This window comes from Cebus imitator, unplaced genomic scaffold (genome assembly GCF_001604975.1).
Source record: "Cebus imitator isolate Cc_AM_T3 unplaced genomic scaffold, Cebus_imitator-1.0 Scaffold606, whole genome shotgun sequence".
Lineage (NCBI taxonomy): Eukaryota > Metazoa > Chordata > Mammalia > Primates > Cebidae > Cebus > Cebus imitator.
The window spans coordinates 494,030-507,370 of NW_016107921.1; the positions used below are offsets into that span (position 1 = coordinate 494,030).

Consider the following 13,341-nt stretch of genomic DNA (forward strand, 5'->3'; position numbering starts at 1 on the left):
AACTAGTGAGTTAAAGCTAAAAACTCTTGAGGACCTAACACCTAATGCATCGGAGAAGGCATAGAAAAACAAATTTACCACTAAATAAGTGGCATCCACCATTTTTGCAATATGCTAGCAAAAAGTGAGATGTCTATTTTGTTCCCAATTTTATGCCAATGGGGACACTGAAAGAGGTATTTAGTTTTGCTAAAAAATCAATTTCTAAAAGAGGAATTATTTTACCTAAGCTATTAAAGAGTGTGTGTGTGTGTGTGTGTGTGTGTGTGCGCGCGCGCGCGCATGTGTGTGTATGCACGTGTGCGTGTGTATTTAATTAAAAGCATTAGAAGTTAAAATGTAGAAAATTAAATCATAAGTGTTAAAATTACAAAAAGATTTTATAAAATGATAAAATGCAACCTTTCTGTCTTATAGGAGTACAATCATGTTTTAAATAGTTCTGTCAAAGTGTACCTGCTTACTAGCAGTGATTGAAAAATAATATACAATCTTCTAGTGTCAGAACAGTAGGATTTTGCCCTAGTATAGCTATTTATTACTACTTCTCCATGTGCTTATTATACTATCTACTAGAAGATTCCTGCAAATGAATTAAAGAGGGGAAAACATGAGTGTACATATTAATTTATTCCTTTTAAATATATTTCTAAGACTTTTCAGAGGAGAGTATATTGCCAGGCCCCTTCCATTATGAGGTGCTGGGCCATCAGAGTTAACTTTGTAAAGTTATAAAGTATTTTCTGAAAAGGAAGAGCTTGAAGCAGGTTTATACCTAATACCTTAGCCCTTCCATGTTTGTCTCTGACAAGTTAAAAAAAAAAACCTCATCCATTCTATTTGTTATTGTTTTGTATCTTTGGTTTTATTCTGTTTAGCAGAACTGGGTATTTTCCCTAGTTCTTCTAAATTTTGACCCCTGGTAATTCAAACCTTGACTATGCAAAATTGACTCTACTTTTTTATGTCCTTTACTTTTTATTCCTGTGACTAAATATTCTGTTCCTGGGTTCAGTTTTATGCTTTTGGTAACTTGACTTTGATTACTGATTATGAACTTAATCCTGATTCTGATCATTTGCATGGCCACTCCATTCACCTCAACGTATGTTAACACAAGCAAAAAGGCTTGGCAATATAACCACTATATGAATTAAAATGACTGCTTTATTATCCAAGATGACTTAAAGGAGAAAAATATAACAAATACCAAGGCTTTAGCAAAGAAAGATGAATCCCTGAAAGAAAATATGTTAAATCCAGTAAAAATACAAAGGAACAAAGGAAAATATTTTGAGAATTTGCATATTCATATAATTTCAATAAATTTCTTTAATAAATGAACAGATATGCCACTTTCACTCAATTCTGATAAAAATGGAAACACAATTATTCAAAGAAGTCAAGAAGACAGAAGACCAAGTATTTCATAATATATCAAATGACTGCTCTAATGACTCAACTTGGTAATAGAGGAGAGGGATCAGGGAGAAGAATCAAGAAATCATTTGACAAGGAAAAAACTTAAAAATCAATGTTTTCTTCCCACTCAACTCCATGGACTTTATGAAGACATATGACATTTGGCATTAAAAATACCAATCAACATCTAAACAAGTCCTGGATCTCCCTCTTTGTACATTGTTTTGGTTGCCAATTTTGTGTCAATTTTGACGAAAAGAGAAATGTTCTTTAAGAAAAGACAATTGATCAATACTAGTGAAGCAGGGCCTTCGAATACATAGATTTTTGTTAGAAGTCTCTTCTGACTGTAGAGATACCTGAATTGCTGGTGACATAAAATGAGGATAAAATCTAATATCTGATTCCTTAGTAAAGAAAAGGGTGAAATTCTTCAAAGAAAAAAAACAAAACAAAAAAGGGTGAAATGCTTCAAAGAAAAAAAAAACAAAACAAAAGCAAAAAGCAATGTAGCTCTTGAAAACCAATTGGAAGGCTGCAGAGAATTAAGCTTCCTATGTTCACTCTGGCATTATTTTCATCCTGTTCTTTTTATCTCAACAGAGGAAATGTGTGTGTGTGTGTGCGTGTGTGTGTGTGTCTGTGTGTGTGTGTGTGATGTGTGGTATTATTTTCATCCTGTTCTTATCTCAACAGAGGAAATGTGTATGTATGTGTGTGTGTGTGTGTGTGTGTGTGTGTAAGACAGAGAGACACAGAGAGAGAGATCTTCCTACTCAAAAAACTTTCTATTCTCCCCCAGCACATAACAGCAGAGCCAGCTATTTTAATCTCATAGAGAAAAGAGAAGTACACAGATCAGAATAAAATATTTTCAATTTGATAATATCTAACATGAGATTAATTTATGTGACTAGTAATTATAAAAGTTTTAGTTTTTTTTTTTTTTTTTAATACTGGACCCCCTAATATTAGAAGTCCAATGTGCTATCCATTGCACCATAGAGCTGGCTTGGACCTTCTAATATTAGAAAATAATCACAAATAATCGCAAATTTGAAATTAATAACAATTGTTAACATTTTAGCAACTTCACATTAAAAGTTATAATAATTACTAACTGATTGAGAGCTTACTATGTGCGGAGCACTGTTCTCCATACTTCACACAAACTTTAGTTTGCTCCTTACATTTTTCCTATTAGAAAGGTACTATTATTATCTCCATTTTACAGATAAGAAAATGGAGAAAGATATTAATAACTTGCTTAGCAGCATACTGACAATAAGAAGTAGAATTGAAATTCCCTAGGCAATTTCATAGATTGAAACTCATAGTAAAGTATACAGTTCAGATAAAACCTTACCAAGAAATGATGGATACAAGGCAATAGCACAATATCTGCCAGAGTGAAGTAAAGCCCTTCTGCAAACACATGCTCCAGAGGTGGAAGGTCGGAGGCTTTTGCTTTTCTGATGTGAGACGGCTCTCTGTTGGTAGTAGCTGGTTCTTCCTGTACCGTGAGCTTTGAGAATGCCACTTTCAGTTCCAGACTCTTGGATGCAGAGTCCAGCTCTTCAGATGTTTCCTGTGTGTGGACCTTGCTCTTTGCCTTTCCCTTAGTAAGAGGAGGCCCAGCTCCATCAGCCTTCTGTTGCTTGAGCTTCTGCCTGCGGAGTTTATCATCATTATGCACTCTAACAGGCTCACTAAGCTTTTTCTCTAGCTGTAGTATTTCTACAGGTATAGTTGGGGGCTGGTCAAAAGACTCTCTGAGAAAATTCTCAATAGCCAAAGGGATGGTGAGTTCACATAGCCTGGTCCACTGACTAACCTACAAAACAAAAACAAAACAAGAAATGAAAGTTTTTTTTTTAATTTCAGCATAACTTGAGAAAAATAACTGTCTTATTTGGAAATAAGCTTTGAGCTAAATCATCCCTAGATTAGACTTTTATGCTATATCAAGAGATACATCACAGTGCTTTGGAATTAAAAACATTAAGCAAAGGAGGTTTAGCATTCCTGTATTCCCCTTACGAAATAAATCATTACTTCCCAAAGCCTTTAAAATACACCTTCCCTGTCCTGTCCCCCTCCCAGCCCCCACAAAAAGCAGGGCTTCCAAAGCATTGCTATTTGAGCTCCTATTTATATGTAAACATTCCATTTAGAATTCCTCAGCATAACTAAAATAAAGAAAAAAAATTATTCTCTAAAAATGTCTCCAAATTTTATAAATTAAAACTTAAATTTTTATTTTTCAACAATGCACTGAAATATTGCACACATAAAGGGTATATTAGCCCATTTTTCATTGCTGTAAAGGAATAAGTGAGGCTGAGTAATTTATAAAGAAAAGAGGTTTATTTGGCTTATGGTTCTGCAGGCTATACAAGAAGCATCTGCTTCTGGTCAGGACCTCAAGAAGCTCTTAGTCATGTTGGAAGGCGAAGGGAGAGCAGGTGTGTCACATGGGGAGAGAGGGTTTAAGAGAGAACAAGGGGGAGGTACCAAGCTCTTTTCAGCAGCTAGATCTCTCCTGAACTAATGGAACAAGAACTCACTCATCCCAGTGAGAGCACCAAGCCATTTAAGAGGCATCTGCCCCCAGGACCCAAACACCTCCTACCAGGCCCCACCTTTAACAACAGTGGGGATCACATTTCAACAGGAGATTTAGAGGGGATAAATATTCAAACTACATCAAAGGGTTACTTTAGTTCATTGGTTACTGTGGGTGTTTTTTTTTTTTTTTTTTTTAATAAATGAACTTTTATTCCTAATAGGAAGTTAAAATATTAAATGGTCAAGTATCACTGTGTAGCTTCAAATAACAGAAAAGAGACATTATACTTACTTCAGCACAGGCTTTCAAGCAAGTCTTTTTAAAGCCCAGAAGTTCCAAAAGTTCCTTCTTTAAGGGATCTGCTTCATATGATTTCTGGATTATGTGTCTTAATACAACAGCAAGTCCTGCTCTACAAAAATTGTCTGATCGTTCTACTACTGCAGGCAAACAGCAATTCTGGACTATTGGTGGGAGCTCTTGCCTTGAAATAATCTGTATTTCAACATCTTGGATCAGATCATCTCTTAGTAGTAAACTATCTGTACTCACTTCTTTGGTGACAACTAAGCAAATTTTAAAGATTTTGCAGTCACAGTAAGATAACAGAAATAAAGTTACAGATGTATGAAGAGGAAAGATGCATCCTTTTGTTTGGTGAGAAAAGTCCAGATACAGGTATTCTTCTTCTGTAAGATTTTTCTTGATAGCTTTCATTTTCTTCTTTCATTGGATCACCTAAGATATAAATTGAAGTGATTATGGTCTTAGAATATAATCATTTACAAGCTAAAATAAAAGATAAATGTTTTAAAAGCCTGTTCTAGAAATCAGTAAAAGTTTGCAGTAAATAACGATGCTATGAGATTTGTTTCTGAAGACCAAATGCCTTCCAAAAAATTTTTTTTACTCTGTGTTATAACTAGCCTTAGAGGAAATTTTACACCCAGCTCCTTTAAAATGAACATACCTCAGTACTTTGCAATAAAGCCTTCCCAATTAAGCAGTTTGGAATCTCACTATAGGTGAGAACAGGAGATCAATAGAAGGGGAAACAAATCAACTAAGAATACTGAGAGCTGTCTAGGTATAATATCCTTGAGAAGTTTTGACAGTGTTCATCCTTCCATACTGCTTCTTTTTTATGACCCTACGAAATAATAGGTAGGGGATATTCATTCTTTCAGAAGTGGATTCTTCTCAAGTAAGTGATAGCTGTTGAGTGTTGAATCATAATATAAAAATATTAAAATTTCTCCATAAAAGATACTGATAGCTGAGATATCTTACAATTAACATGTCCAAAATCTAGTTTCTTATTCTCTTCCACCCCTCAAAGCTGCTCCTTATGTGTCTTCCCCATCTCAGTTTACACCATTCTTTTCCTTCACACCCCCATAACCAAACCCTCCAATGTCTTCCCATCCTCCTAGAGAAACGCCAAAGTTTCTACACTGGCCTACAAAGATCTCCTTGATCTAATCCTCCTTTATGTCTCTGAGTTTGTCTCATTAACTCTCTTCATTGCTCACTGTTCCAGCCAAAGTAGATTGTTATTCCTCTAAAACAGCCATCCCCAACATTTTTGGGACCATGGACCAGTTTCATAAAACACAATTTTTCTATGGGGGTTGGTGGGGGATGGGGATGGTTTCCAGATGAAACTGTTCTGCCTCATATCATCAGGCATTAGATTCTCATAAGGAGCATGCAACCTAGATCCCTTGTGTGTGCACGCATGTGCAGTTAATAGGGTTGGAACTCCTATGAGAATCTAATGCCGCTGATCCGACAGCACAGTGCTCAGGCGGTAATGCTGGCTTGCCTGCCACTCACCTCCCGCTTTGAGGTGGGGTTCCTAACAGGCCACAGATGGGTGCTGGTCCTGGGCCCAGGGGTTGGGGACCCCTGCAAAAACACGAGGTACATTTCCACATGAGGGGCTTTGCACTTGGTGTTTCCAGTACCTAGAACACTTCTTCACTTCCTTCAGGTATTTATTTATTCAATGGCAACTTCTTACTGAGATCCTCCCTGACTACTCGATTTAAATTGCAACCCCCAATCCCTGCTCTCTGAAAAAAAAAGCTTTCTATTTCCATTTATGTTTTTTCTCCATAGTGCTTATTGCTATGGTGATATACTATACTTTTTTATTTGATTTGTCTTCCCCAATTAGAATGTTTCATGAGAAAAAAAATTTTTTCACTGCTTTATATACTTACTATATACATAAGCAAGCAGTATTTGACAAATGAATGCATAGATAAATATACACACTGGTTAAAGGTGCAAACACACACAGTCTTGAGGTCAGATTCTTCATGGCTATTTTCAAGTCATATTCCTTAAGGCTTTTATCAATTGTCATGACTTTTTATGTTTAATGCATGCATTTCCTGGGTCCAAAATACCCAATGTTCAAATCCATAAATTAAAATTCCAAAACTGACACTAGATGGCACTCTTTAAAAGCATTCACCATGGAAATACATACCAGAAAGGTGACATATTAGAAGGAAAATTACTTTAAAAGCTTTTTAAAAGTATATATGCAACTCTTGTCTTTTAAGTGCATTCAAAATGTTAGCGTACACTTAATTTTAGAAAACCTTCACCATACTAAATTTTCTTTTTATAAATTCATTTTTTAAAAAAATCCAAAGAGCTAAACACTTTAAGCTTCTTACATCTTTATGCTGTAAGTCCTTAAAAAGAGTCGAACAAAGTGAGGTCTGAAACAACAGTAGGGCAAAAAGAACCTACCACACTTTCCAGGAATTAACAGTCTTTTTGAGGAGTTTGCTATGGACTCACTCTCCTGACAGTAAGATAGTAAAAAGAAGACCCCTAAGTGTTTCAAGACAGCAGATTTGAAAAACATATGATTGATTTCATCATTTTCCCAGCAGTATAAAAAATAGTAATTATGAGGCTCATCCTAACACTTTTTAAAAACTGGAAACAAAGCCATGCTATTTAATAGCTTTTAAGATACACAGAAATATTTTTAAAAAATAAAGTACATCTATATTTGCCACTTTGCAAAGCACATAAGAATACGAAAATAGGGTTTTAGACATATTCTATAAGCTCTTCTCACTATTAGCACTTAATAAAATGCTAAATGTCAGCAAATTAGAATAGCAATAACCTGCCCATGGTGATACTAAAAACTGATGAGATGCCTGAGAGAAACTGCAACAAAATACTGTTGATTCTTAACATATTTTTTTAATATAGATATTGGTTTTTCCCCTGGGAGATTAAAAATGTCACTTAATAATCTTAGAGTAAAAAAAAAAAAAATACTTTCCTTGAGTAATGTCTCCCTATTATGTACTAATGCAATTTTTTAAAAGAAATATTAAGTATTTAGTAAACCGTACAAATGTGGTGTTTTTGGCTTACACTGTGTCTTTTTAGAGGTAGAACACAGTATTTGCTCCAAGTAGGCAAATATCGCAGGAAAAAAAAATCCCTCCTCTTTATTCTTTTCTAGCTTGAGAATGCCCTAGTTCATTAATTTTATGTCACGAGCTTTAAGAAGGTAGGTACTATAGAATAAACTTCTGTCTCTAGGGCTTCTGGAGGATAGCCCTTATAACTCTATATTGCATTTCTGCCACAGAAATAGAGTAATTTGCTCTTTCTCGGCTTTGATAGGTGCCACTCTACAGAGAGAGAGAGTGAGAAAGTCGCAGACAAAACCACCAACTTCAGGATATTAAATAGAGTGTGCATCTCTTTCCTGGACATGCCAACTAGCTTTGGAATCTTGTTGATGGAACAAATAGGTATAAAGAAAATATTAGGGCTTTGATTTCATGACTTGAAAATATTCTAATATATTTTTAAATGGTGGAATTAGTCATGGGTTTAATATTTAGGCATTCAGATCTCTTCCTTTTTTTTGTACTTTCATTCTAATGAATATATCTTTGCCTTGATGAAATACAGAGAATGAGAGAGAAATAAACAGTAAGCATATTAAAAATAAGCATACTTCTCCGAAGTCCAGAAAAAAAAAGCTTGAAAATTTTGCGATCAAATTTCAAGTCAAGATCTATGGCATTATGTATAACATTATATAATAAATTATATGTTATATAATGAAGACCAAAATGTGTATAACTGCTGCAAATTATTAACCTGTGTTTTCCTTTTTTCAAATAACTTCTCTTTATGGCTATGATTTGATAGGAGCTCAATAAATCTTAGGCAAATAACGTTTTAAATGTTACATACATCTTATTGTCTACCTACTATGTGCTGAGCACACAGAACATGTGCATTACTTTAAAGTATTTTATTTCCATTATAGAGATGAGAATTGTACATCAGTCCAAAGTATTAAACTTATAAAAAAATCTTAGAGAAATTTAAGAATAGGTATTGTTCTAATATAATAGTACTATTTATAAATAAAATTTCATAAATTGAAGCAATTTTACCAAAGTGAAAATCACCAGATATTGTATTATTCTAAGCAAGTATGCTGGTCTCAGTTATCCTTGATATAAACTTGCATTCCAAAGGCTAGGTTATTTGACAAGTTTCTGCACTGGATTAAATTATTTGGCAATTCTTTCCCGATTCCTTTCATTGGCTACTCTGCAGATATCTCAGTGACCCACACCTCAGTGTTTTGCCCTCTTCTCAATCCACACTCCATCCTTTGAATACATACTGGGTTTCAAACTTTTGATCATGCCACACAATTAGTTACATATTTTATAATGTAACTCACAATACACTGAATAAAATGCAAACAAAAATGTCATGAAGCAATATTTACCCTACTCTATGAGATAAATCTGATATTTTTTTCTCTGTGCTTGTTAGTTTTTTTTAAATGCTGGTTGTTGCTCATTACATTGATTTCCTGACTCATTAATGGGGCACAACTTACGATATGACAGCACTGTTCTGGGTGATCTCCAGTGCTATAGCTTTAAATATTATCTGACTCTTACATGTATATCCCGGCCACATCTTCTCCCCTAACTCGAGACGCCTATATTCTACTTGACATGTCCCTATGGATGTTTTCTTAAACTGCTCCCCTTCCCTTAGTGTTCTACTTCCAGTTAAAATGGCAACACCAATCACCCAGATGCTCAAGCCGAAAACTTCAAAGTCCCACTCAACTTTTTATCTCTCTCTCATACTCTGCCATCTCTACCTTTGAAATATATGCTACATCCAACTCCTTAGCACCTCTACCACTATCACCTTAATGTAAGTCATCACCAGTGCTTACAAGGATTACTACAAAAGCCTATTAACTATTTTCCTCCATTTTCCATAAAACAGTCCATTCTCCAACAATAGGGTGATCCTGAAAAACATAAATCACATCATGTCTCCTGCTCAAAACCATCCAATGGCTCTTCAGCACACAGAGAATAAAATCCAAATTTCCTGTTATGGCCTATAGGCCTACTGTGACCCTAGCTATCCCTTTCTGACCTCATCTGTTATCCTTCTTCACTCCCTTCTAGCCATAGTTGTCCTTGCTGTTTTTAGAAGGTGCCAGAAATGCTCTCACTTGAGAATTTTTGTACTTGTTGTTCCTTCACCTAGAATGCTTTTCTCCAAGAGATTCGCATGGCTTGCTCCCTCATTTCATTGATTTATCTGCGTAAATATCAACACAGAACAGCCTCTCCTAACTGCCTGACTTGAAAAAGCACTCCCTAGCCTCTTACCTAGCTTTCCTTTTTCTTCATAGCTCTTATTACCTAACACTATAATACCTCCAGTGCTTAATGAACTCAAACTTTAGTTCAAGGAATGGGTATGTACATACATGAATGTCAGTAATCACTGAGAGTATTATTAAGAACTTTAGTCTTGGTACAACATGAATCTCATTCTTCATGACACCATTCTTTCTTTTTAAGGACCAAGTATAAACTAAAATGAAGAAACAAGATCATCTTTGTGAGGTGAACTGAGAAAAGTATAAATGGAATCTAACCAAACTCATAAAGAAAGCATTGAAGTTTTTATGTACACTGATGTCCAGCGCAAAGGAATTAAGAATCTTAACTAGATTCCATACATGTGCCTAGCAAGATTATGTATAAAACAAGAATTATAAAGTAATAGATTAGACCCAAGACTGCTGAGCCAGACTACTGGGTGCAAATCCTGGTTCTGATTCTTAGAAGCTATAAAAAACTTTTCTACAGATGTGTTTCCTCACTTACATAACATAGAGACAATAATAACTATACCTACCATGTAGTGTGCTGTACAGATCAAAGTCTGTCACATATTCAGGTTAAATAAATACCAGCTATATTCCTTTATAATTTATAACCAAATTCCTTACCAATTGGCACTATTAAAATATGCAAACTTTGATGGGCAAAACTCAATTATGCTTTATATTTCCAAGCTTCTTTCCATAAAAAGGGGTTTATACTGATTGAAAAGTTTTTCCCAGCCAAATACTGAAAAAATATATTTGTTACTGAGGCTGAAAGTCAGGTAATCATGAAATTATAAAATATAAATGTGAAACCCTTAATCCATGCACATATAAACCTATTATATTATACAAAATAAGAAGTTCAACACAGTTTATAAGTATGAAAAAATTACAAACTTTTCTTAAAGATTAAAATTTAATATTGCTTAAATTCTCTCCTACATATGTTCAACATTTTGAATTTTATAACTTAGCTTGTGTTTTATGCTTTTCATAAAACACGATTTGGTTGAATATTGAACCCTATTTTATTACAATAATATAGATTTAACAACAACAAAAAAGACAAAACTTACCCCTACATGGATAGATAGCAGCCAATTACCTTAAATATTTAAGGTCAAAAAAGATAAGAAAAAAACTGAGATTTTTCAAGCTCATTAAATATGTAATATGGGATGCAGTTAATTCCTAGAGAACAAAAGCTATGATTAAAATTAGCTGTTTTCTTACCCAGTAAAGATGTAGGAAAAAAAGTTTTGAAGTGAAAAGTTTACTGTAATCTTAGCCTTAAATAAAGTGTGTAATCTCTCTGCAGAATCACCTGTTGCCATGGAGTCATAATGCCTGCAGCTAAACCTGACCTCATAATTAACAGGGATCCACAGCGCAAATGGCTAACACCTTAGAAATATCAAGTATGAAATAAAATTATTGAATTTTCACAGCAAACAATACCTGCGCTTGTTTTAATCTAAATGGTTTAAGTATCTGTATTCCAAGTATTCCAGTATTCTGCATAACAGAATTCCATAGGCTACCTTAAATACCTTATAATAAAAACAACATATACCAGGGAACTGTGTATACTACAGATGTATTGGTTAGCTGGCTCCAGAACTTGTTAATTTTGAGGCCTGCTAAATTGCTGCTGTTAGAAAGGCTATTTGGATACTCAGTATTTATTCTTTCTTAAAAATCACAGATGATACAAAAGCTACAAGAACAGGTTAAGGAAAAAAAAAAAAAAAAAAAAACAATTCAGGTTCATGACTCACGCCTGTAATCCCAGCACTTTTGGAGGCCGAGGTGTGCGGATCATTTGAGGTCAGGAGTTGTAAACCAGCCTGGTCAACATGGTGAAACCCTGCCCCCACCAGGAGGCTGAGGCAGGAGAATCGCTTGAACTTGGGAGAAAGAGGTTGCAGTGAGCCAAGATTGCGCCACTGCACTCCAGCCTGGGTGACAGAGCGAGGCTCTAAAAAAACAAAACAAAATACAAAAATTAAGCCGAGTGTGGTGGTAGGCGCCTATAATCCCAGCTACTCGGGAGGCTGAGACGGGAGGCAGAGGTTGCGGTGAGCAGACATCGTGCCATTGCACTCCAGCCCAGCGACAGAGCGAGACTCCATCTCAGAAAAACAAAAACAAACAAACAAAAAAAAACTTGATAGGCCCACTATTACAGAAGCTCAAGTTTGAGCTCTGTTTAAAGCAAACACGTAGAAGTGCAAAATACAAAAAATAAAAAAAGAACTGGTAAGATTATTCTCAAATCTCATTGACTTTTTCAATCTTATTTTTGAAGTGAGACCTCATAAGACGAGACCTTCAGGTGTAATACAAACAATTTTTAGTAATGAGTATGCTTAAAGCAATCCTCTCAGTGGTGTATGCTCCCTATTAGGCAGTTAAAAAAAAAACACCACCCACATAGCTTAATGTTTCATTTATTAAATATGACAGCGAATCACTTAGTTGTGTTATAACAGTTTATTTTCATGGATTTAAATGACCATGTTTACATGTTTAAAATTATCACATCACTAGTTCTTGCTAGCTTTTGCTAGCATCTCCTGTAAACATTGCTTCTACAGATAAACAGAAAAAATAGAAATACACCGCTTTCTTTATCAATAATGTAGCACACGATACATTACTAAAGCTGACATTTTTCTTGATATTCAATAACTTATGACAAGGAATGAACTCCTGGCATTAAGAATAAAGGGGAAAAAACAAGTCACCTAATCCCAAAACCAGGTAGAAAGCTGGGATGGAAAGTACGTGTATTAGCAAACGTTTCCGAAGCCAAAGCAACTTTCATGCAAGTTAAATTTTCTATGTAAGTCAAGAACCGAAGAGATACTGCTGTGATGACAAAACATAAGCAAATGGCCCAAAATGATGCAAGTCCTTTGGAGTAAATATTAAGTAGTATTCACATAGAACTGCTTTCTGCAATCAGAAAGGGCTGGAATGGAAAACTCAATGCCAGAGAAAAGAAGTTTAAAGTGTGACCCAAGAGGTCATGACATGAAATTACACTTAACAGCAAACATCAAACCACCCCACAAACGCCTCCAACTGGAAGCTGCCCCATTCCTCCATCAGCAGAAGAAGGCATGAGGGATTAGCTAGGTGGAAACTGGGAAGCGCGAACTACTGACGAGCCCAGAGCCCTGACCCGCACCTTCGGCAGGAATGGGCAAAAAGGAGTTGGAGGCGGCCCCATGGCTGGAGAAAAATCAGGACGATAATACCATGCCCTTGTCCTTCCCACTCTTCTCCCCGCATGCTCAGCCCTGCAACGCCCGAAGAAAAGAGTAGTCCTTAGAGGGTCGCAGGGGCTAATAAGCCGGCGGCCCGAGCGCCCTCTTTACCTGGTCGCAGAGGCGCGGCCAGGCAGGGAGGGTGCGTGAGCGTGTCGGAGACCTGGGCCGCCTGCGCCTTCCCGCCCAGGCGGAGCTGGAATTCCGAGGCTGCCTCTGGGAGCTGCTGCCTGCAAACCACTAACTTCCACAGAAGCCGAGAGAAAAACAACAGGCTGTTTATCTGGAAAATACTCCCGCCGACCGTCATTCATAATCCGGCGGACCGGAAAAGGCGAAGTAACGTCACTTCCTACTGT

At 36.0% G+C, this 13,341-nt stretch overlaps 1 protein-coding gene across 6 annotated transcripts in view; it reads right to left on the bottom strand.

Moving 5' to 3' along the window:
* Window positions 1-13,332, bottom strand: part of GSTCD (glutathione S-transferase C-terminal domain containing) — a 145,095-nt gene extending 131,763 nt beyond the window's left edge. For 5 of the 6 annotated variants that reach the window (XR_001821191.2, XM_037734329.1, XM_037734330.1 and 2 more), the window contains exons 1-3: window positions 13,094-13,332; window positions 4,283-4,729; window positions 2,789-3,256 (exon numbers count right to left, since the gene is read on the bottom strand). Coding sequence is in view for 5 of the 6 variants with exons in the window: in XM_037734329.1 (XP_037590257.1) it covers window positions 2,789-3,256; window positions 4,283-4,708 (894 nt within the window). In the remaining variant the exon portion in view is untranslated. Of the gene's footprint in view, window positions 1-2,788; window positions 3,257-4,282; window positions 4,730-4,961; window positions 5,109-13,093 lie in introns of those variants that run through there. The other variant, XM_017516820.2, reaches the window with a different exon arrangement.
* Window positions 13,333-13,341: the final 9 nt, after the last annotated feature.